This window comes from Ostreococcus lucimarinus, chromosome 7 (genome assembly GCF_000092065.1).
Source record: "Ostreococcus lucimarinus CCE9901 chromosome 7, complete sequence".
NCBI classification, from domain to species: Eukaryota; Viridiplantae; Chlorophyta; class Mamiellophyceae; order Mamiellales; family Bathycoccaceae; genus Ostreococcus; species Ostreococcus sp. 'lucimarinus'.
Window position 1 is genome coordinate 233,805 of NC_009361.1, and position 21,581 is coordinate 255,385.

The 21,581-nt window shown below is 62.5% G+C and overlaps 14 protein-coding genes across 14 annotated transcripts; 7 read left to right on the forward strand and 7 right to left on the reverse strand.

Moving 5' to 3' along the window:
• Positions 1–4: 4 nt before the first annotated feature.
• OSTLU_32554 (predicted protein) lies at positions 5–2,096 on the reverse strand (the record flags this gene model as incomplete). The annotated part of the gene is made up of 2 exons (XM_001418842.1): positions 5–1,884; positions 2,042–2,096. 2 exons carry the CDS (start codon positions 2,094–2,096, stop codon positions 5–7), a joined length of 1,935 nt encoding a protein of 644 aa, XP_001418879.1.
• A 671-nt stretch (positions 2,097–2,767) lies between these two features.
• Positions 2,768–3,825, forward strand: OSTLU_32555 (predicted protein). The gene has a single exon (XM_001418612.1). The coding sequence runs from the start codon at positions 2,880–2,882 to the stop codon at positions 3,816–3,818; it is 939 nt and encodes a 312-aa protein (XP_001418649.1). The 5' UTR covers positions 2,768–2,879; the 3' UTR covers positions 3,819–3,825.
• Positions 3,826–3,879: 54 nt separating this feature from the next.
• Positions 3,880–4,527, reverse strand: OSTLU_35662 (predicted protein; the record flags this gene model as incomplete). Its single annotated transcript, XM_001418843.1, has 1 exon — positions 3,880–4,527. The coding sequence occupies one exon, from the start codon at positions 4,525–4,527 to the stop codon at positions 3,880–3,882; it is 648 nt and encodes a 215-aa protein (XP_001418880.1).
• Positions 4,528–4,718: 191 nt separating this feature from the next.
• On the reverse strand, positions 4,719–5,282 carry OSTLU_32557 (predicted protein; the record flags this gene model as incomplete). Its single annotated transcript, XM_001418844.1, has 1 exon — positions 4,719–5,282. The coding sequence occupies one exon, from the start codon at positions 5,280–5,282 to the stop codon at positions 4,719–4,721; it is 564 nt and encodes a 187-aa protein (XP_001418881.1).
• A 421-nt stretch (positions 5,283–5,703) lies between these two features.
• On the forward strand, positions 5,704–6,651 carry OSTLU_93003 (predicted protein; the record flags this gene model as incomplete). The annotated part of the gene is made up of 1 exon (XM_001418613.1): positions 5,704–6,651. One exon carries the CDS (start codon positions 5,704–5,706, stop codon positions 6,649–6,651), a length of 948 nt encoding a protein of 315 aa, XP_001418650.1.
• Positions 6,652–6,810: 159 nt separating this feature from the next.
• Positions 6,811–8,292, forward strand: OSTLU_87731 (predicted protein; the record flags this gene model as incomplete). Its single annotated transcript, XM_001418614.1, has 1 exon — positions 6,811–8,292. A coding segment is annotated over one exon (1,482 nt), but the record flags the coding sequence as incomplete, so codon positions are not given.
• Positions 8,293–8,432: 140 nt separating this feature from the next.
• Positions 8,433–9,142, forward strand: PRPL27 (Plastid ribosomal protein L27 large ribosomal subunit; the record flags this gene model as incomplete). The annotated part of the gene is made up of 2 exons (XM_001418615.1): positions 8,433–8,660; positions 8,885–9,142. 2 exons carry the CDS (start codon positions 8,433–8,435, stop codon positions 9,140–9,142), a joined length of 486 nt encoding a protein of 161 aa, XP_001418652.1.
• Positions 9,143–9,354: 212 nt separating this feature from the next.
• Positions 9,355–9,717, forward strand: OSTLU_35728 (predicted protein; the record flags this gene model as incomplete). The annotated part of the gene is made up of 1 exon (XM_001418616.1): positions 9,355–9,717. A coding segment is annotated over one exon (363 nt), but the record flags the coding sequence as incomplete, so codon positions are not given.
• Positions 9,718–10,651: 934 nt separating this feature from the next.
• On the forward strand, positions 10,652–11,533 carry OSTLU_16077 (predicted protein; the record flags this gene model as incomplete). Its single annotated transcript, XM_001418617.1, has 1 exon — positions 10,652–11,533. The coding sequence occupies one exon, from the start codon at positions 10,652–10,654 to the stop codon at positions 11,531–11,533; it is 882 nt and encodes a 293-aa protein (XP_001418654.1).
• Positions 11,534–11,941: 408 nt separating this feature from the next.
• On the forward strand, positions 11,942–13,309 carry OSTLU_32562 (predicted protein; the record flags this gene model as incomplete). Its single annotated transcript, XM_001418618.1, has 1 exon — positions 11,942–13,309. The coding sequence occupies exon 1, from the start codon at positions 11,957–11,959 to the stop codon at positions 13,307–13,309; it is 1,353 nt and encodes a 450-aa protein (XP_001418655.1). The 5' UTR covers positions 11,942–11,956.
• Positions 13,310–13,466: 157 nt separating this feature from the next.
• On the reverse strand, positions 13,467–13,982 carry OSTLU_93004 (predicted protein; the record flags this gene model as incomplete). The annotated part of the gene is made up of 1 exon (XM_001418845.1): positions 13,467–13,982. A coding segment is annotated over one exon (516 nt), but the record flags the coding sequence as incomplete, so codon positions are not given.
• Positions 13,983–14,880: 898 nt separating this feature from the next.
• Positions 14,881–15,989, reverse strand: OSTLU_32564 (predicted protein; the record flags this gene model as incomplete). The annotated part of the gene is made up of 2 exons (XM_001418846.1): positions 14,881–14,947; positions 15,094–15,989. The coding sequence occupies 2 exons, from the start codon at positions 15,987–15,989 to the stop codon at positions 14,881–14,883; spliced, it is 963 nt and encodes a 320-aa protein (XP_001418883.1).
• Positions 15,990–16,997: 1,008 nt separating this feature from the next.
• On the reverse strand, positions 16,998–17,165 carry OSTLU_32565 (predicted protein; the record flags this gene model as incomplete). The annotated part of the gene is made up of 1 exon (XM_001418847.1): positions 16,998–17,165. One exon carries the CDS (start codon positions 17,163–17,165, stop codon positions 16,998–17,000), a length of 168 nt encoding a protein of 55 aa, XP_001418884.1.
• A 493-nt stretch (positions 17,166–17,658) lies between these two features.
• Positions 17,659–21,576, reverse strand: OSTLU_35503 (ABC(ABCC) family transporter: multispecific organic anion/multidrug (ABCC); the record flags this gene model as incomplete). The annotated part of the gene is made up of 2 exons (XM_001418848.1): positions 17,659–20,305; positions 20,453–21,576. 2 exons carry the CDS (start codon positions 21,574–21,576, stop codon positions 17,659–17,661), a joined length of 3,771 nt encoding a protein of 1,256 aa, XP_001418885.1.
• Between the last annotated feature and the right edge of the window lie 5 nt (positions 21,577–21,581).

The following is a 21,581-nucleotide window of genomic DNA, read 5'->3' on the forward strand; positions in this document are numbered from 1 at the left end:
TTGATTATACGCTGCTCGCTATTCTATCCGTGAGCTCTTCTATGCGCTCATCGATGAGCGCGATGATCTTGTCTCCGCTTCCGTACATGCCCGTTCTCATCAAGTCCCCACGTTCTGACACCAGACGGCGCACCTCCTTCTCTGCCGCACGCTTTTCGTTCAATGTCGCGTCACTTGTCGCGTATTTGGGCACAAACGGCGCCTTATTCTCCGATTCGCTGAATTCATGCTCGAAATCGCGCACCTCTCTGTCGAGCTTTGGCGACAGAGGAGGCCGAATGACTTGTCGCGCTTGCGGCGCCGTGCGTGCGAAATTTGCTTTCGCAGACGTAAAAGGTACATCCGAAACGGCTGCAACGTCCGCCCTAAACGTGTTCATGAAAGCGTCCGCGTCTGCGTTCTCACCTGCGAGCATTTCATTCATGAACTCGTTCGCGCTCGGCGCCACGTGCGATCGACTCGAGACGTTCAAACCCGCGCGCTCGATCGCGCGACGCAAATGCGCTCGCTCGCGCTCCAACGCGACGACTTGACGAGCCATTTTCGTCAACTGATTCTTATACCGCTCCTTCGACTCGGATTCTTCCGCCGCTTGCGCCTCCGCCGCCTCGCAACGGGGTACTAAGCGAGAAATTTCAGCTTGCAACGCCGCTTCGTTCGTCTCCAATTGCGCCTTTTTGTGCGCGGCGAACGATGACTCGAGTTCTATCAACTGCGCATCCGCGTGTTCCAGTCGCCTGTGCAAAGAATCTCTCTCACGGATCGCCTCTCGCGCCTTTTGCTTCTCCATCTCCACGCGGTGCTCGCTCGTCTCCTGGTTGCGACGAATGGAATCCTTCGCCTCCTCGCGAGCGCGCGACGTTTCGCGCTCGAGTTTGTGCTTCCTGTGATCAAAGTTTTCTTCCAACTCCACGAGCTTTCGCTCGCGCGATTCGAGCGCCACTGCGGCTTCCTGCAACTTTTTCTCCATGATTCGCAGACGATTCGCTCCTTCCTCCGCCTCTCGAGCGCGTTGCGTCTCGTGGCGCCTCCACTCGTCTTCCAATATTTTCATGCGAACGGACTCCTTCATCCGGAGATCTTCGTAGAACTTGGTCATTTGATGTTGCTTCCACACCTCGAGATCGTAAGCCACCTTGTACTCCGCGCCCGCTCGCGGATCGGCGGGCGCGTTCGTCGGCGGCGCCGCGTGACGCGTCTGCGCTTTCGGCGCCGGTGGTGGCGGCTTTTGCGCGCTCGGCACGGGCGGCGGCGACATCAGCATCGCCGTTGACGGTTCCTTCGGTTTCGGAGGGGGCGTCTTCAACGCCGAGGGCTCGCTAACGACGCCGTCGAGCGCGCCGCGATCTTCGAGGCGCACGTACAATCGCACTCGGCCGACGACGACGCCGTCCTCGTCCGTCACCTCCGCGCGGTATCGCACCTCCGGTCGACGCAGCAGCTCGTCGATCGCGATTTCCGCGCTCGCCACTCGACTCGTCGCCGCTACCGACCACACATCGACGAGCAACAAAGGCTTACGCGCGAGCGTCTCGGCGAGCGTCGCCGGCGCGCACGCGAAATCGACCGAATCCTTCCCGCTCGGAAACACGACGACGTCTCCCGGTCGCGACGCCGGTCGCGCGCTCGGCGCGGTGCGCACCAAGCACTCCGACCGAGCGCGATCGATACCGAGCGCATCGGCCAACGCATCGTCCGCGCAAGCGCTCGCCGCGACGGCGGCGTCAAAGTCAAACGCCTCGCCGCGCGCCGCGCGTTCAAACGATTCCAACCGCACGGTCAACGCGAACGCGCGCTTCGCCCCGCCGACTTCCCGACGCCCTCCCGCGCCTCGCCTCGCCGCGAACGACGGCAGCGCACCCTCACCGTCGTCCACCACCGCGTCTTCGCTCGCGTCCTCGTCCTCGTCCTCGTCCTCCGCCACCGCCTCCGCCTCGCGCGCGTTCGCCTTCGCCTTCGCCTTCGCGTCCTCGCGCGCCGCGTCCTCGCGCCCTCGTCCATCCCCCTCCCACGCCCCGATCTCGCGCTCTCGCACGCGCACCAAAATCTCCCCCCGCGCCCCGTCCTCGCGTCCTCGCAGCTCGATCCACGTCCATCCCTCGCTCTTTCCGTCGTCGTCGTCGCCGCGTCCTCGCGCGCGTCGTCCCGCGTCGCGTCGTCCCACCGCGCAAAACCCGAACCGCTCGTTCCCCTCCCCCGACGCCGCGCGCACGTCCACGCGCGCGTCGTCCGTCCCTCGATCGAGCACCGCCGCGCGCTTCGCGCTTCGTCGCCACGTCGCGCGCGCGTCGTCGAACGTCCACGTCGTCGAGGTCGTCGTCGCGCGTCGCGCGCTCGAGCGCACCGTTCGGCGTTCGCCGTCGCGCGTCAGCGCGACCTCGATCGCGCGCGCGCGCGCGACGAACGCGCCGCGGACTTCGCGGACGTCGATCGCGAGCTCGCGGCCGCGCATCGTCGTCGGCGCGCGCCGCGCGGCGACGAGTGGCGACGATTCGGGTCGTTGACCGATGGCGCCGTGTGAAAACACCCGGGTGTGTGGGCGACGCGCGGCGTCGCGCGGTCGCGCGATCCCGGGCGCGAGCGCGCGCCGTCGACGACGCGTTTCCGAATCGAGGTTTCGTGCGTCGCGCTCGCGGATTCGCGCGATCGCGACGGCGCGCGCGCGCGACGCACGACGATGCCGTTGATGGTTCGCACACCCGGGTGTTTCGCATTCGAATCGCATTCGACCGCGCGACGCCGACGCCGGCGTCGCGAGTGCGACGCGCGCGACGACGATGCGCGCGACGACGGCGACGACGACGGCGACGCGCGCGCGCCGCGCGGTGCGCGCGGACGCGACGCGACGCGAGCGCGCGACGACGATTCGAGCGACGACGATGCGCGCGCGATCTTGCCGCGCGACGACGTCGAGGACGCGCGGTCGCACCGCGCGCGCGCGGGCGGCGACGACGAACGGGGACGCGCAAAACGTGGCGTTCGACGCGGCGGCGATCGGACGATGGGCGGCGCGCGCGCGGGAGGCGCCGTGGGACGCGCGGGGCGCGGGGTGGCGGGAATTCTTCGCGGCGAAGCCGATCGGCGCGGTGGTGGAGGTGGATAACGCGCGGGAGACGATATCGGCGAAGGAGGTGGAGAGTCACGGGTTGAATTGGCCGACGTGTCGCGCGGAGGCGGTGGAGCGAGCGCGGGTGAACACGGTGCGGTTTAGGCAAAATTACGCGCAGATTGCGTGCGCGGCGACGCTGTTGGGATCGGAGTGCGCGGCGTTCGCGATGGCGTTGGTGTCGTTTTACGCGTACTTGGCGCTGAGGAGCGATAGGATTCTCGGTGAGTTATCGTTGGCGACGAAGGATGCGCTGAAATGGAACGACGCGGTCGTGGCGGGGGTGAGTCGGTCAAAGTTGAAGTCGACGACGCTCGGCGTCGCCGTCGTGTTGTTTTTGCTCTCCGACGCCACGGCGAACACGTACGCCATCATGCGATCGGTGGCCTGGACGGCGGCGATCGCGCTCTTGCACGCAATTTTGCGACCGATCGATCTCAAAGGCACGCTGGCGGACATCGTGAAAGATTTTCGCGCGGCGAAGAGCAAGGAGGATTTACGAGGCGCCGCGCGCTCTGGCTTGAAATCGATGAAGGCGTGGATTTCCGAAAAGGCGAAACCGGTGGAGGCGACGCCGATCTTTGTCGTGGAGAAGGGCGAGAAGAAGCGGTCGGACGGTGCCGACGCGACGCCCGCGCGCAGGAGCGAGGACGCGAACGGCGCGATCGACGTCGACGCGCGCGAAGCGGAGGATACAAAGTATCTGCCGTGACGCGCGCGACGCGAATGTAAGACATCGAATAAATTCACAACTGCTAATAACTCAAGCCTCTTCACAGCTCGTCCTTCGCCGCGATCTCCTGCGCGGTCGGAAAGAACACGCCGGTACCTTCGGTCGTCCACAACGCGTTCGGACCGGCGCTCTTCTGCGCCATCACTTCTTGATGTCCCGCGATCGGGCGTCCGTACTTCAACCCGTGCGACTGCAAGTACGCCCCGGTGTCGACGTGCTTAAACCGCACCTTTTTCCCCATCTCCCACGTCCCACTCCCACTCGGCACCTCGACGATCCAATTATCGCCCGTATCGCTCGACTCGTCCCCTCCGAAGCACGACACTTCGTTGTTCCCGCTCAACGGCGACCGGTGCTCGTGCGAGTGCAACCACGCGCGCGTCCCCGCGTGTCGAAACCGCACCGTCATCCCGTGCGTCACCGGCGCTCCTCGCGCGCAATCTTCCCCGACTGCGCCGTGGATGAGCCAATACGCCTCCTCTCCGGCGTTTTTGATCGCCGTCACGCTCTGTTGGCCGCTCCCGGAGGCGTACGCGACCGGTTGCGACGCCAAGATGTGCTTCGTGTTGGCGTGTTTGATCTTGAGCGCGGAGCCGCAGGTGACGGCGCCGTCGACGTCGGCGCGCGCGCTGGACGGCGCGGTGAACGCCAGAGCGGCGGTGAACGCGAGCGCGAGCTTGGAGGGCATGTCGGCAGCGAACGAGGCGCGCGATGCACTGCGGCGATCCGCGCGCGGCGTCGGCGCGCGCGCGGCGGAACGAAACAACACGAAACGACACCGACGCCGACGCGCGCGGCGACGAACGAAACGAACGACGACGGATTTAAACTAATGATCGAAGATCTACGTGATTACACGATCGCGAGCGGCGCGCGCGATCACTTGAACAATCGCTCCGGGTGCGCCATCGCGCGTTCGATGCTCGCCTCCAACGCCTCGGGCGTGTCTATCCAATCCCTCGACTGCTTCAACAGATCAACCTCGCGCGCTTGCCGTCTGAGCGACATCGCGTGCGCGCGCTGATATCTCCGTCCCGCTATCACGCGCATCTTCCTATCCTTCTCGCGCTTCAGTTCCTCCAGCGTCCTCGCGCTCGCGCCCGCCCTCGCCGCGCGCGCTCGCGCCTTCTCCGCCAATCGCTCCGCCTTCGCTTCCGCCACCTCCGCGCGCGCGACTTCCTCCGCTTTCGCCTTCTCCGCGCTCTTCTCGTCGAACTCGCGTCTCCACGCTTTGCGCATCTCGTTCACCTCCGCCTTCCACCGTTTCCTCGCCGCGAGCCAGTCGTCGTCCCGCCCCCCGTCGTCCTCGCGCGCCGTCGTCGACGCGAGCCTCCGCGTCGCCTCGCGCGCGCCGCCGCTCCGCGACGTCGTCGCCGGCGTCGCGATCGCCGCGATCGCGCGCTCGACGCGCGCCGTCAGCGCGCGCGCGCGTCCTCGAAACATCGCGGTCGCGAATCGTTCGACGAGATCGTTCCCACCGCGCGTCGCGCTCGACCGCGCGCGCTTCGGGCGCGCTTCGAGCGCGGCGACGACGCGCGCGCGTTCGCTCGCGCGCGCGCTCGACCGCGCGCGTCGTGTGCGCGTGCGTGCGCGCGCGTGTGCCGACGGCGCCGCGCGTTAACCTGAGCGTCACACGCACACGCGCGACGCGCGCGATGTCGAGCGCGAAGCGCGGTCGACGCGAGGTGCGTCGCGCGCGCGACGACGCGCGACGCGACGCGCGCGCGAGCGCGCGGATGCGAGCGAGCGAGCGCGCGAGCGCGCGGATGCGAGTCGGATTGCATCGGATCTTTACGCGAGCGATGCCGAACGCGCGCGGCGCGTCGCTCGCGAACGATGCGACGAGACGACGCGGGCGACGCGGATGAGACGACTGACGACGCGAGCGAACGCTGGACGCGCGCAGGACGGCACGCACGGCGGCGATGGACCGACGGCGGAGGATTTGGACGAACTGCGCGACGTGATCATTCACTGCGACGGGTCGATGGACGTGCTCGGGGGACTGTCGAGCGACATCGCGAGGGACGTGCCGGTGTTGGGAGATCGCGCGACGGCGTTCGTGATGGAGTGCGTGACGGAACTGCCGGTGAAGACGCCGGTGTACGCGGCGCTGGCGGGACTGATCAACGCGGAGGCGAGAGAGTTCGGCGCGCAAGTGGTTGAAGCGACGCGAGAGGCGCTGATGGAGTGCTTGAATGGGGATGATCTGACGCAGCGAGTGCGAGCGCGAGTGTTGACGCGGTTTTTGGTGATGCTGAGCACGGTCGGAGTCGTGCAACGAAGGGAGGTGATGGAATATTTGGCGTCGCTGTTGTCCTCGGCGCAAGCGTCGGCGAAGAAAGGCGCGGCTGGGTGGCAGCCTCGCGCCGATTGGCTCGCCTACGTCGCGCTTTCCGCGCTTCCGTGGGGGGGTGAGTTCTTTTCAAAATCCGAGAGCTCAAACGACTTTGAGGCGCTTTTGGACATGGCGGAGGCGTATTGCAAAATCAGAACGCCGAACTCGGACGCGGCGTCGATCATCATCAAGTCCGCGGACGGCATCGAAGTCGATTGGTTCGTGGACATGTGCAATCGTCTCAGTGCGGCGCGCACGGACGGGCGCTGGCACATCGCGTCCATTCCCGCCATCGCGGAGCCGTTTGTGGAGAAGCTGGCGAGCACGGCGAACGCGCACTCCTTGAACGGGATTGAAATCCCGGAAAAGACATTCACCAACCACGCTGAGGCGGCGGCAAAGTATCCGGGTCGATCCATGTTGAGGTATGTTCATTCGCACGCGCGACGCGCATCTCTCGTTCGATGGCGATGAAGATTACATGTATATCTCGTTAATCCCCTGACCTCGTGCTGATATGAAAACCAAATACTTTCCGAGCCAAGCGTTTTTCGCGAGGTCGAAAGATTTGAATGGCTCGATCGATTCGCGATGACTGACTGACGCTTTTCACGACTTTTCCCGCGCAGAATTTTGGAACCGAGCTTCACAGAGGGAACCGGCAACGCCGACGCGTGGGGCCCGCTCGAACGCTTCGTTGCGGAAGAGTACATCATCGACACGATTTGGGCGTTTGAGCCGGGTTATCGCCGTTCGGCAACAATTCCGGTGACTGAACAGCTGGCATCGCTTCCGCTTCCCGCGGACCAGCCCGAGCAGTGTCAGTTCATGGTCGCCGAGACCCTCTTCGCCGAGCTCTTGTCGTTGCCGAAGCCATCCTTCACTCCGGTGTTGTATCACATCATCATTCAAGATTTGTGTAAAATCATCCCGACGTTCCCGCCCAAGATGGCGAAGACAGTCGGGGCGATGTTCAGGGCGATCGACCGCATGGATGTCGGCGCTCGCGATCGTCTCGCGAGCTGGCTCGCTCACCAAATCTCGTGCTTTGATTTGGTGTGGCCTTGGTCGAGCTGGAAGCACGTCATGGAGCAGCCCGACGATGCCCCGCAACGCACGTTCTGCAAGGAGGTGTTGCGCAAGTTGTGCCAGCTCAGTTTCTTCGAGCGCGTGCAAAAGTCTCTCATCGAAGAGCTGCATCCGCTTCTTCCAGGGCAGGCTGGCATCAACGCCGAGTACGTCGACGCGGTGGCGCAGGAACCCGTCTTCGGCGCGTTGAAAGAAATGCTCGCTAGCAAGAAGGAAGGACACGAAGTTTTGGGTTGGATTCAGTCGCAAGCGGCCAGCGCGAGCCCGGACGTCTTGCTCCGAGCTCTCGCCGTCGCCACGCTCGAGCGCGGGCAAAAGTGCATTACCCATCACGACGTTTTACTCAAGCGTTACGCACTTCCTATTCGTGACTTGGTGGAGAAGGCGGGTGGTGAGGTATTAGTCGATGCCGCGGCTGGGGTCTGGCGAGGCCACCCGCAGATGGGCCCGATCGCCATCGAACGATTATTAGCTCTTGATTTAGTAACGCCCGCCGCCGTGGTCAACTGGCTGCTGCAGCGAGCCGCCGCTTTCGGCGAGGACGACACGTACGAGATCGCCAACGTAGTGTGCGAGTTCGTGTGTGCGAGTAAAGAACAAGCGATCGGAAAGCGTGAAGCGCTGTTGCGCAAACTTCGCGAGGCGGAAGCTGAAGCCGCCGCCGCCGGACAAGCCGCGACGGAGCTCACCGAGCAAGGTCGCGTCTTCGAGGCGCAGCAAGCCCAAGCCGCCGAAGCGAGCGCCGTGGAGGAGATCTCCATCCACGAAGCCGCTTTGGCCTCCGCCGACGCGCCCGTCGATCGCTGCGCCGCCATCACTCGCGAGATTTGCCTCAACCTTTGCGGCGGTCTCGTCAAAGCCGCCTCCGGAGGCGCCTCCGCCGCCGTCGCCGACCGCATCCTCGCCTTCGTCCGCAAGTACCGCGCCGAGCTCGCTTTGGACGCCGATGCCGTCATCAAAGCCGCGGGCACGAAGAAAACCGCCAAGTCCGCCGTCGCCGCCGCTTTAGGTGTTCATTTGAAATAAATAATCGACATAGTGCCCGAACGAGACGCCGACGCAAGCCCTAGGGCATAAGCCCAGGGATAAGCCACAAACAAAATGAACGCCCCCACGATTGCGTCGCGCCGCACACACCGACGCCCGCGTCCACGGTCATCGTCACCATGCACGCCGCGTTGTCGTCCAAGCTCTCCACCGTCGCTCTGCGCATCGCGCCCGCGCGCGTCGACGCGCGCGCGCCGCGTCGCGCCGTCATCGAGTGCGCGCACAAGAAGGGGACGGGGTCGACGAAGAATGGCCGCGATTCCAACCCGCAGTACCTCGGCGTGAAGAAGTACGGCGAGGAGAAGGTGCAGGTCGGATCGATCATCGTTCGTCAGCGAGGGAACAAGGTGCGTGCGCGTCGAGCGCGCGCGAGAGAGAGCGCGAGCCGCGGGCGCGAGGCGACGCGCGCGACCCTCGGATTCAGGGTTTCCGCGAACGCGACGAAAGCGGGGTCCAGCGACGCGCGACGCCGACGCGAGGGTCGTCGAACGCGGTGAATGATTCGAAAATCGCGCGTTTCTCGCGTTTCGATCGCGCGCTGACCCGTGCGCGCGCTTTTCGTCGCTCGCAGTTCCACGCCGGCGCCGGCGTCGGCACCGGGAAGGATTTCACCCTCTTCGCGCTCAGAGACGGCGAAGTCATGTTCAAGGTTGGCGCGAACAAGAAGAAGTTCGTCACCGTCGTCGATACGGTCGACCGTTCCGGTCGCGCCGACGGTCAACCGACGCGTAAGGATAAGCGCAAGGCGATGTACTCGCCGCGCGCCGTCGTTCGCGCCGCGCTAGAGGAGGGCATCTCCGCGCCGGGCGTCGAGCGCGTCGCTCGTTAACTCGCGCGCGTCCTAGTCCCGCGCGCGCGCGTCGTAGATCCATCCATCATCACCCTAGACACCGTGTATCGCTTAGTGAACGTCATTATTTCAATCTCCCGCGGCTTCGCGCTCCGCCGTGGCTTCGCGCGCGTCGTCGGCGCTAAGCCCTAGCCCTACTACCTCTTCGACGTCATCGCCATCGCGTCGTCGTCCGCACACGCGCGCGCGACATGATCGCCGCCGCCTCCGCCCTCGCGTCGAGGTTCGCCGTCGCGACCGCGCTCGATCGCATCGCGCCCGCGCGCGTCGACGCGCGCGCGCCGCGTCGCGCCGTCATCGAGTGCGCGCACAAGAAGGGGACGGGGTCGACGAAGAATGGCCGCGATTCCAACCCGCAGTACCTCGGCGTGAAGAAGTACGGCGAGGAGAAGGTGCAGGTCGGATCGATCATCGTTCGTCAGCGAGGGAACAAGTTCCACGCGGGCGACGGCGTCGGGACGGGTAAAGATTTTACGCTGTACGCGCTCAGGGACGGCGAGGTCAAGTTTAAAGTCGGCGCGAATAAGAAAAAGTTCGTGACGATCGTCGACGCGGTCGATCGATCGGGACGCGCGGACGGTGAACCGACGAGAAAGGATAAGCGCAAGGCGATGTACTCGCCGAGAGCGGTGGTGCGGGAGGCTTTGGAGAATGGGACGGCGGCGCCGACGAGGACGGTGGTGGCGACGCGACGCTCGGCGGCGGCGGACGCGCCGGCGAAGGCGGAGAAGACGGCCAAGGCGCCGGCGAAGGCCAAGGCGGCGACGACGACGGTGAAGAAGACGCTCACCAAGTCTGGCTCCGCGGCGGCGCCCAAGGGGTTCTACCGCCAGGTGAGCAAGGTGCGCTACTGTAACCTGAGTCTGTTGCTCATGGACGAAGCGATGGAAGCCAACGGCGTCCTCACCGAGGCTGACGTCAAGAGTTTCCACGACCACATGCTCGACGGTCAAGGCGTCACCCCGACCGAGCTCGCGACGTTGGAATTCGTTCTCAACGGCGGTGGAGGCAAGTACTCTTACGTCGTCGACGACGCCGCCAAGGCGTTTCTCGAGGCGACCATCGCCGCGGAGCGCGCGACGCTCGAATCCGAAGGCGGCGCTCGGTGAGCGTCGCCAGGCACGCGCTCGAATTGATTTTATAGCCCGTCGATCCATCTAACCACTTGAATTACGACGTCGTCGAACGTTTCGCCAACCTCCGCCGCGCGCGTCCGATTCAAACCGCGCGCCGTTTCAATCGCGCCCGCACACCGCGCCGCGCTCGGCCTCGAACGCCGCGACCACGCGACGCATGATGATGAAGATCTCCCCGACGTCCTCGCGCACCGCCTGCGCGCGCGCGGCGATCCAATCCGCGTTCCGTCGCACCGACGCCGCGGCCGCGCCGTCGGCGCATCGGCTGTCGTCGAGCGCGCCCGCGCCGGCGTCGCTGCGCGCGTCCGCGTACGGACGACGACAGCGCTCGAGCGCGATGGTGGCGCGCGCGATGGCGGCGGAGATCATCGACGGGAAGGCGATCGCGCAGGCGGTGCGGGACGAAGTTCGAGACAAGGTGACGGCGATGCGAGCGAAAACCGGCAAGGCGCCGGGACTGGCGGTCGTGCTCGTCGGTGAGCGGAAAGACTCGCAAACGTACGTGCGGTCGAAGAAAAAGGCGTGCGAAGAGGCGGGGATCGAGTCGTTCGGGACGGATTTGCCGGAAGACGCGACGGAGGAGGAGGTGCTCGCCGTCGTGGCGGCGTACAACGCGGATCCGAACGTACACGGCATTCTGGTGCAGTTGCCGATGCCGAAGCACATCAACGAGGAGCGCGTGCTCGGGGCGATCGATTACGAAAAGGATGTCGATGGGTTTCACCCGCTGAACATCGGACGATTGTCGCAGCGTGGTCGCGAACCGTTGTTCGTGCCGTGCACGCCGCGCGGCTGCATCGAACTCCTCGAGCGCACCGGCATCCCCATCGCGGGTAAAGAAGCCGTCGTCGTCGGGCGATCGAACGTCGTGGGCACGCCCGCTGCGCTTTTACTTCAGCGTCGAGACGCCACGGTGACGATCGTGCACTCGAGAACGCCGAACCCTGAGGAAATTTGTCGCCGAGCCGACATCGTCATCGCCGCGTGCGGGCAGATGGAAATGGTCAAAGGGTCTTGGCTCAAGCCCGGGTGCGCGGTGATCGACGTCGGAATCAACGCCAAGGACGACCCGAGCAAAAAGCGCGGCTACCGCTTGGTCGGTGACGTCGAGTACGACTCCGCGGCCGAGGTGGCGGGCCACATCACCCCCGTGCCGGGAGGCGTCGGTCCGATGACCATCGCGATTTTGTTGCAAAACACGCTCGAAGGCGCGGAGCGCGCGTTCGGGCCGTGAGCCGTAGCCGATGCGTGATAATAACACACTACATTATTAGAAGAGCAAAAAGTAAGTCGCGTTTGTGCACACGAACGTCCGTGACGTTGCGAAAAAAAGAATGCGGTTAACCGGGATCGAACCGGTGACCTTCGGATCGCTCTCCGACGTTCGTCGGGGAAGGGGAAGTGGGATCTTTATGATCTCAGTCGTGTTGATGTCGTGTTTGAGCTTCGAGAGCTGTACGTTATGAGACCGACGCTCTAACCAACTGAGCCATAACCGCTAGGCTTACGAAACCCTATTATATAGGATCTCCATGTGTAAAAAGGCGATAAATTTAAAGTCCCGGGCGCGCGCGCGCGCGCGCGCGTCGTGTTACGGTTTCGCGCGCGCGCGACGCGCCGCCGCCGCCGCCGACGGCGTCACTCCCGCGCGCGCGCGATGCTCGCGTCGTCGCTCAGCGCGTCTCGCGCCGTCGCGCCGCGCGCCTCGCGCGCGTTCCGCGACGCCCGATCGAGCGCGCGTCGCACCGCGCGACGCGCGCGCGCGCCCGCGCGCGTCGCCGCCAAGCTCGAGGACACGCCGAAATTCGTCCGCGATTCGCGCGACGACGCCAAGGCGGCGCAGCCGCCGGACGCGGGACGAACGGCGGCGGACGTCGAGGCGTTTATCGCCGATCTCTCGGGCGACGCGAGGGGGGACTCGCCGGTGACGCAGACGCTGAACAAGGAGTTTGGATTGTCGGACGGCGCGACGCCGTTCGTGCGCGTGCGCGACGGACGAGGGTCGCTGACCAAGGTGACGCTGACGCACCCGAACGGATCGTACGTGGACGTGTATTTGAAGGGAGGAAACGTCGCGAGCTGGGTGCTGGCGTCGGGGGGGGAGGTGCTGTACGTGCCGGATGATGCGAGCTTTAAAAAGCACGCGCCGACGGACGGGGGAAACCCCGTGTGCTTTCCGCAATTCGGCGCGGGAGGCGAACGACCGGGGTCCGTGGGAGCGGCGAAGATGCCGGAGGACGGATTCGCGAACCGAATGGAATGGCGAATCGGCGAGACGGGGACGTACGCGTCGAGCGATGGAACGTCGTGCCCGTTCGTGACGCTCGAGTTGACGGACGACGACTCGAGTCGCGCCGCGTTCAATCACAACTTCAAGTTGACGCAAGAAATTTCGCTCGAGCACAACGCGTTGAAGGTGAAGATGACGTGCGCGAATACCGGTTCGACGGCGTTTGAGTACGCGATCGGACGCAAGGCACACATTGCGGTGAGCGACGTGCGCGAGGGCGACGTGTATTACGTCGGTTTCGAAGACTGCGTCGTCCTGGACAACTGTTTGCACCCGACCAAGCCGCGCGTTCGGTTCACCAAGGACCTAGACGCCATGTCCGAACGTTGTTTCAAGCTCGACGGTCCGACGGATAAGGTGTACTTGGCCACGGAAGATCTCGCCACGGGTGTCGAAGTTGGCACCGGGTGCACCGTGTTCGCCCAAAACCTCTCGGGCGAGCGCGGATGCGTGGACCGCGCGGTGTTCAACCCGTGGGAAGCGTCGCCGAAGACGTACCGCTGGTACGCTGGATTAGGCATAGGTAACTTTGGCAAGCTTCGCGTGGCGGAACCGGACACGAAGTCGTCCACGGAGATTCAATACAAAGTCGTGGACTCCACGCCGAGCATCGGCATTCGCGAAGATTTCGAGTTGTTCGAAAAGGTGAACGCGCGCAACATGTTCGCGCGGCCGAAGATTGATTTGAGCAACGCCGAGCTGCCGGATGACATGCAGTAATTAGTCGAGATTCCAGGAGGAGTCGTGTAAGCAATATTAGAAGTTTTCATTCGAAACGTCGACTAATGAACGGCGCGCTAGTACGTTCGAACTCCAAAAGACGACGCGGATTTGCTAATGATGGCAGATACGCGCGAGCGAGCGACATTGTGCGCGCTCACGTCGGCGCCGCCGCCGCATCGCCCGCGTACTCGCCCGGCGGCTTGAGATCCGGCCAGTCGCCTCGACATCCGAACCGCACGTACAAATTCTTCTTCCCGCACAACTGATCGTCCGCGTCCACCAAAGCGTCGATCCCCGCCAACACCTGATCCGCCGCGGCTTCACCGTCGACGGCGACCCCTTTCTTCACCACCACGCGCACCTCGCTCAGCTCGTACGCCTGCCGCTGCGGCGCGCTCTCGTCCGCCCCCTCCGCGTCCACCCACACCGTTATCGCCCCGAACAACCACGTCCAGCAGTCCCCTCGCGCGGTCGCGCCCCGTCCTCCCCCGCACGTCGCCACGCACAGCCTCAAAAACGTCGCCAACTGTTCGTGCGCGCTATTCTCCAGCACCAACGCCTTCGCGTCCTCGCTCATGTCGTCGTCGTCGTCCATCGTCATCCCCTCCTCCGCCCCTCTCGCCATCGTGCTCTCCAGCAGCGCCGGCACGCTCACGGGCGAGTACGCCAACCGCACCGCGAGCGCTCGCGCGACGACGTCGTTCGCGTCGGCGTCATCACCGACCACGACGACGCTCACGCCCTTGAGCTTCGCGGCGACGGTTTCGCCTTTCGTCGCGCGCGTCGCCGTCGCGCGCGCCCGCGCGCCGGTCCGCGCGCCGCGACTCGCGTCCTTCTTCCGTCCCGCGCCCGCGGCGGGCGCGCCGCGCGGGTGCACCGCGCCGAGGGACGCGGCGACCATGAGACGCGCTCGGGTTTGCGGACCAGCCGCGGCGCGGCGAGCGAAAGGCGAACGAACGGCGAACGAACGGCGGTCATCGAACGACGCGCGCGTCGAGGACTCGGAATCGGCGCGAGAAAAAATGAGAAATCGTCGTTACGCCGCGAACGCGCGCGAGAGAACGTCTCGCGAGCGGTCGAGCTGGCGCCGAAGACGCGCTCGCGAGAGGCGTAAATCGTCGAGCGCGCGACGCTCGCGAGACGTCTTGTCCGCGTGAAGACGCGCGTTGCGGTCGAGACGCGCGGCGATGGCGGCGGCTTCGCTGATGTCTTCTCGCGTTCGAGCGGAAACTGCGCTGGATGAGGCCTGAGGGCCGGTGTGGAAGAGGAAGCTTTGAAGACGCTTGCTCACGCGGAGGAGGGCGACTTCGACGGCTCGGGCGTCGACGTCTTCGCACCGTAATCGAAGGACGCGCGTTTCCCACTTCACACGCTCGATTTCATCTCTTGTTGTCGCGTTCGCGCGCTCAGCGCGCGCTTTGGCGGCGTAGGATTCACGAAGCTTTGCGTTGATGGCGTCGATGCGCGCCTTGGGCACGAGGATGACGTCGTCTCGCTCGAGCGCGTCGGCGGTGGATTTTAATGGAATCTCCACGTATCCGCGATCGAGATGCGCGGCGCAATCGATGTCATACGCTCGAGTCCATCGTGCCGATTGCGCCGTCTTTCGATCGTGTTCGTGCCGATTGGCGATGTCTGCCAGCTCTCGCGCGGTTGCCTCGAGCGCGCGCATCTTCTCCGTCGTGCGCGCGTGCGCGTCTTTGGCGTCTCGGAGCTCGCGCTCGAGCGTCGCGCGTTTCGCGCGCGCCAACACTAGGAATCCCCACCACCGATCGTCTAACCTTTGAGGGAAAACAGGAATCTTCTTACTCGCGGCTTCTTCAACCGTGCGTGCGATGGCGTCTTGACGTTGATACAACGCCTGCAGCGCGTCCAAATGCACGCTGCTCGCCGGATGATCTTGCACTTCGCGTCTGAACGCACGCTGAGCCGCCTTCAACGCGAATGTGGCCGAATCTAACAGTCGCTGTGTTTCCTCAACGTTCGCCGCATACTCACGCACGATTTCTGTCGCGCGATGAACATCCGAGAGCGCCTCTCGAACGCGCGCTGCCTCCTCGTCGGATTTGCCGTCGAAATCGCCCGCGAGATGGCGCTCGTGGAGCCGTCGAGCTATACGCGCGCGCCGCAAGTCAAACATAACGATCGCAAACTCGGTATTTTCGCGCTCGATCGCGAGGTCTCGAATTCTTTGATTGTACGCGCCGGTGATCTCGCTCGCCTCTTGAAATAACTTTCTCAGAGCGAGTCGCGTCGCCACTCTCCACTCGTCTCGAGCGCGACGTTTGTTTTGCAACATTTGTTGATACGTCGCCAGCGTGCCCATTTGATCCCCAGTGAGCGAACGCAGTTTTCGCAACTCTTCGGGATCACGATCATCGTCGCTCGGCGCGAGAAACTCGGGACGTTCGATGCGCGCGGTCGCCGCCGCCGTGCTCTCGAAATCCTGGCGCTTGTCGCACGCCTCCGCGTCGATGCGCCCTGTTTCGTCCACTATGATATCATCACCCATCATCGTTTTCAGAACGTTTGCAACGCCTTCGTCCGAATGCATGATTGATGTTTGATCAGTCCCCGCACCTTCGCTTGGTCCGCCATCCTCCGCCTTCCCGCTCCCAGCGAGCGATTGGATGCGCCACTCGCTCGCGTCGTCGCCGTCGGCGACGATTGCTCGCATCGCTGCCGAGTCCCACCACTCCGTCAATGTGTCCGCTTCGGTGGCAACGAGCGCATCATCGTTATTCACATCAGGAAACGATTTACGAGCGGCGCACACCCTGCGATCGATCGAGCGTAGACGCTCGATTATCTCGCCTCGCTGTGCGAGCGCCGATGCGTGCTCGGCGTTGAATTCTTCGCGCGCAGACGCGGCTCGACATCGCAACGTGTGACACTGCGTCATCATCCGTCTAGGATACACCAAGTCCGCGCACGCGTGCATAGTCTCTCGCACTCGCATCGTCGCCGAAGAGGCCGTGCCGGAGGAATCATCGTCGTTCGTCGTCGCCTTCGCGCGTCGCTGCGACTCGAGCTCGAGCTCGACGCGACGAAGCACCCTCGCCTTGACCCCTCTCATCTCCCTCGCCTCGCGCGTCGCGCTCAAGGGGAAATTCCACACCTTTGGTGCCGTCTTGCGATCGAATCCGCGCGCCGTCGTCGCGAACGCGCGCACGTCCATCGTGAGTCGACGCACTTTCGCCTCGTTGGCGCGGCGAAGCGTCGCGAGTGATTCTTTGGCGTCATCGATGATTCGTCGCACGTAAGCGTCATACACGAGCTCTACCGCCGCCGTAGCGTCGGCGTCGATGGTGATATCGACATCTCGCGATTTAGCGCGCGTTGAGACGTCGTTGACGTCGGTGCGCAAGCGATGGAGTCGGGATCTGAGGGACGCCGCGCGCGCGCGTTGTCCATTCGTCTTCTCGGGACGGGACGGGTCGAGCGAAGACATTCTTCGTGTTTCGCACGCGAGCGAACGCGAACGAGCGAGTGAATTGAACTCGCGAGAAGCCGTGCCGCGCACGACGACGACGATGAGTAAAGACTGTGCGCCGAGCGTTCTAAATTTGGTATCCACGCTAACAACGAGGCGGTTGCCGTAACGATCGATGATCCAAAACAATCACGATCACGATCACTCACGGCGTTCGCCACGACATCTACCCAACTAATGACTAAGGAGAGATCACTTCCCGTACACGCTCCCGCCGAGGGAACCGCCGAACGAACCGCCGACAGAACCTTTCCCGTCGCCTCCGTCTTCCTCCCGCTGAATCGCCTCGCGTCGTTCTAAAAACTTACTCACCGCCTGATCCACCGCATCGCGTCCCGTGAGCAACAGCCTGTTCACCATCTCTGGATCACGCTCGAGTCGTCCTGCCTCGAACTCTTTCCTCGCGGAATCGCGTATGACGTCGCGCCACACCCGTCCGCGCTCGTCCCGCCACACGAAGAACACCGACGCGCGTATAACGGCGCGATATAGACTCAGCGCCTCTTTGCGAGTCGTCAGCAGCGCTTGACGTACGTGGTTCTCGTCGTTTTTTAAGTACTCGCCGCGTTTATGGTCCTGCGCGCGACGACAGGACGTCAGAAGTTGCTTTCGAGCGGGACATCACGCGCACGCACCAGATTAGCTTCGATGATTTCTATCGTTTTCCCGCCGTCTTTGTCGTCTTCGTTGAGCGATGCGCGCGACGACGAGGCGACAGCGCGCGATGAGCGCGCGGCGGCGCGCGAGAGAGCGGCGAGGCGAATGAGGTCTCGCATCTCGCGAGCGCCGCGTCGCTGTGTGGCGCTCCGGCGGAAAAAATGGCGCGTGTACGCATTAAAGAATGGTCTAGTGACTAGCAGATGTGACTATCCAAATGTGTGCGCTCGATATCTCGTGTGTTCCGCGCTCTCGCCGCCTCGGCGGCGTCGGCGCGTTGCTTCAAATTTTTCGCCGACGCCTCGCCGGTTTCGGCGACGAGCTGGGAAAAGATGGAGTTCGGATCGGCGAGCATCGCGGACGGTGAGTCCATGGCGACTAGGTTACCAGCCTGGAGACAGACAACTTGATGGTTTTCGATGATGGTGTTGATGCGGTGGGCGATGGTCAAGATGGTGCAATTGACGAATTCCGTCGCGATGACTTTTTGCATGTTATCGTCCGTCTCGGTGTCAACGCTCGCTGTGGCTTCGTCGAGGCATACCACCTTGGTATCTCGCAGCATCGCTCGCGCGAGACACAGCATTTGTCGTTGACCGGCGGAATAGTTGCCTCCAAATTCTTCCACTGGGGCGTCGAGACCGAGGCCTTGTTTGCCGATGAAGTCCTTGCACTTGACGTGCTCCAAAACGTACCACAGCTTTTCATCCGTGTACTCGTTGAACGGGTCGAGGTTGTAACGAATTGTGCCGCTGAACAGAACGGGATCTTGGGGAATGCAAGTGATGGACGACCGCAAACGCTTGAGCGAAATCGTAGAGATATCGATACCGTCTAGCCAGATGGAACCGGCCGTGGGCTCGCACAGGCGCCATAACGCGACGAGCAGAGAACTCTTCCCACTGCCGGTTCTACCGCAGATTCCCACCTTGTGCCCCGGTTGGACTTCGAACGAAATACCATTGAGCACAAGAGGGAGCTCGGATCGGTATCGCATCTGTAACTTTTCAAATCTCAAGCCCCCTTGCGAAGGCCACTCCGGCGGCGGCTCTTCCACGACGCCGTGCGCCGCCATCGCACCTGTTTCCTCCTCTGACGGCAGCCTCGTGTACTCGTCGATGCGCTCGACGCTCACCATTTGCGATTCGAGCTCGGACACGATGCGAATCACCCAGGATAAAACACCGGTGATGTCGATGGCGTAAGTAACCGCCAAACCGATGAGCGCAGCGTCGAGCGAATCTCGTGAATACACCGCAACGCACGCGACGACAAGAGTGAGCGAGTTGCCAATCGTTTCGAGACGCACTGGGAGCCAGCGCTCGCAGCAACACTTTTGAGTGTAATCAGCGATTTGATTAGCGCCAATTCGCTGCTCGTTTTCCGTGATGAAACGACGTTGATGGCCAAAGGCACGAATTGTACTCAAACCGCCTAGCGTCTCTCCGAAGTGGGCAAACACTGGCGAGCCACTGATGGCGTCCAAACGCTTGGCCTCGCGATAACCAGGTCGGTAGTACATTTGAATGTAAAAGTAAACGGCAAAGATCGGCACCATGAAAGGAAGCAGTATCGGCATGATCCATCCCATGACGACGATGGTGCCGAAGAGTAAAAGCCCAAACGACATCACGGAAGATACCGACTGTCCGATGATATTATCGAGAGCGTTGGTATCTTTGCTGAATCTTTGAATTACGCGGCCCAGCGGTGTGGTGTCAAAGAAACTCATTCGCGTGTCCATCACCGACTGCAAGAGTTTCAAGTGTAATCCCGTCGCGGCGGTGAGCGCAGCCACGACCCAGGCAAACGTTCGAATCCAAGCGATGAACGCTGAGACAATTCCGATCGCGCTATATCCACCAAGATAGACCGTTTGACCGAGATTCCACTTTTGTTGCGACCAGTACGCGAGCCAGACGTTGGTGAAGACGCTCAAAGCGCGTTCAGCGATGGTGATGAACATCAAGAATGAAAACGTCCAAAACCTCCCGCCCATCGCATTGATGTACGCCTTGTACACGTTCATCTTCACGGACCCTTCTTCGCGCTTCTCGATATTCTGTTTTGCCTTGTCTTTCTGCAACGACATCGTTTGTTTCATGTCTTTTGATACGGAGGTATCGACTACTTCTTCTTTCGTGGTCTCAGCTTTTTGTGTGCCGCGGTACGATCGCATCATTTGTTGGAATACCGGCCCCTTGTCCATCAGTTCAGAGTACTTGCCCGATTCAACTACCTCACCGTCTTTCATGACGAGAATATTGTCGGCAAACTCGGTGAACTGCAGCTGGTGCGTGACGAGCAAGACAGCGCTGGATCGCAAGACGCCACGGATGCAGCGCTTGAACACATCCTTAGCCACGTGCGCGTCCAAAGCCGACAAAGGATCGTCTAAAATAGCGATCTCTGCGTCAGCATAGACCGCGCGCGCGATCGCCGTGCGTTGCTTCTGACCGCCACTAAGGGTGATGCCCTTTTCGCCGATTTCAGTGTCATCACCGTTCGGTAAAAGGTTAATGTCTGCCTCCATGCACGCCGCTTCGAGCGCCTGATGATATTTCTCTTCATCGTATCGCTTGCCGAAGAGCACGTTGTCACGGAGAGACATTGATTGTACCCACGCAGTTTGTGCGACATAAGACACCGTTGCATCGATTGTGACACTGGCTCCGTCTCTGGCGCTCATTTCGCCGAGAAGCGCGGATATAAGCGCCGTCTTCCCCGCGCCGACGGCGCCGACGACGATGGTCAATTCACCTCTTTTGAGCTCGAAGTTGATGTCGCGCAAAAAAGGAACTGTCGGGTTGACTTTGTCGACAATCTCGTCTTTTTTCGCATCACTTACTTTCTCCGCTTCTTTCTCTTTCACTTCGACGTCCGGATCGGACCAAGAAAAAGTACCGCGCGTCATGCGCGCGAGGACGTCGCCCTTCTTGCCAACCTTTGTAGTCTCCACGACTTGGTCAAAATCGTCCTTGCGTTCAAACTCCACAGTCTTCGTCGTCGCCGACGCTTCGGGGAGCATGAAATACTTCTGTAGACGCTGCAGCGAGGACACGGCGTCTGCGCACTGCGCCAAGCATCGAGGATAGAACAAAATCGGAAATCGAAGCAGATTGAACAGCGTCAACGCCGGAAAGACGATGTCGGCGTCCATCGGTCGTTCCATGACTCCCGCGTATAGCGAGAAAACGACAACCGACACAATCACTGGGCCGGCCGACATGATTGATGTGTTTATCGCGGCAACGTTGGCGACTTTCGTCGCTTGAATCATCTCGCGCTTGCGCACTTCGGCGACCTCTTCTCGCAACGATTCCTCCCACGCGTTGAGCTTTAAAATCTTTATCCCACTCAAACCCTCATTTTCAAGCTTCACTCGCCGATCAGTCTCCACGTTTTGTTTTTTGCGGTAGCGGTACATCATCCCGTAAAAGAATTTTTGCGCGGGAATCAAACCGAGCATGATGAACAATCCCCCGAACACGCTCCATCCGATGTACGAATACAAGAGCGCCATGTACCCCATCGTTTGTAACAATCCGCTCCACAGCACGTTTAGGAACAGCATGAGATCGCCCACGCGCTGCGCGTCGAGTTGCATGTAATTCAACACCTCGCCCGTCGTGCTCCCACTTCTCCCCGCGCTAGACAAGCGCATCGTCTTCCGATACACCGCCGTCGAGAGCGCGCCCTTGATGCAAATGCCGCTCGCCTGAGCGTAGTAAAAATACGTCTGTTCGCACAGCGTGCGCAACACCGCCAATGAAAACATCAGCGCGCAGTACAACCAACCGATCCCGTTCCCCGTCACCGACGCCCCGAACGCGTCGGACATGAAATTCGGTTTATTCCCGACGTATCGCAAAAAGCCGCTCAAAACCACGGGTGGCAAAAACTGCACGACGTCGTTGCACAGCTTAAAAAACGTCCCCTGCAAAATCACTCCCCCGAACGTGCGCCACAGCGGCGACGCGAGCGCGGGTAAAAATCCTTCCTTCGCCTTCGCCTTCGCCTCTTTCCTCGTCGTCGCGTCCGCGTCCGCCGCCGCGTCCGCGTCCGCCGCCGCCGCCGCGCGTTCGCGCTCCACCCTCCCCAGCGTCTCCAGCATCGCCC

Coding starts and splice junctions, on each gene's coding strand:
- OSTLU_32555 (XM_001418612.1), top strand. CDS start 2,880: ATGCGCGCGCGATCTTGCCGCGCGACGACGTCGAGGACGCGCGGTCGC.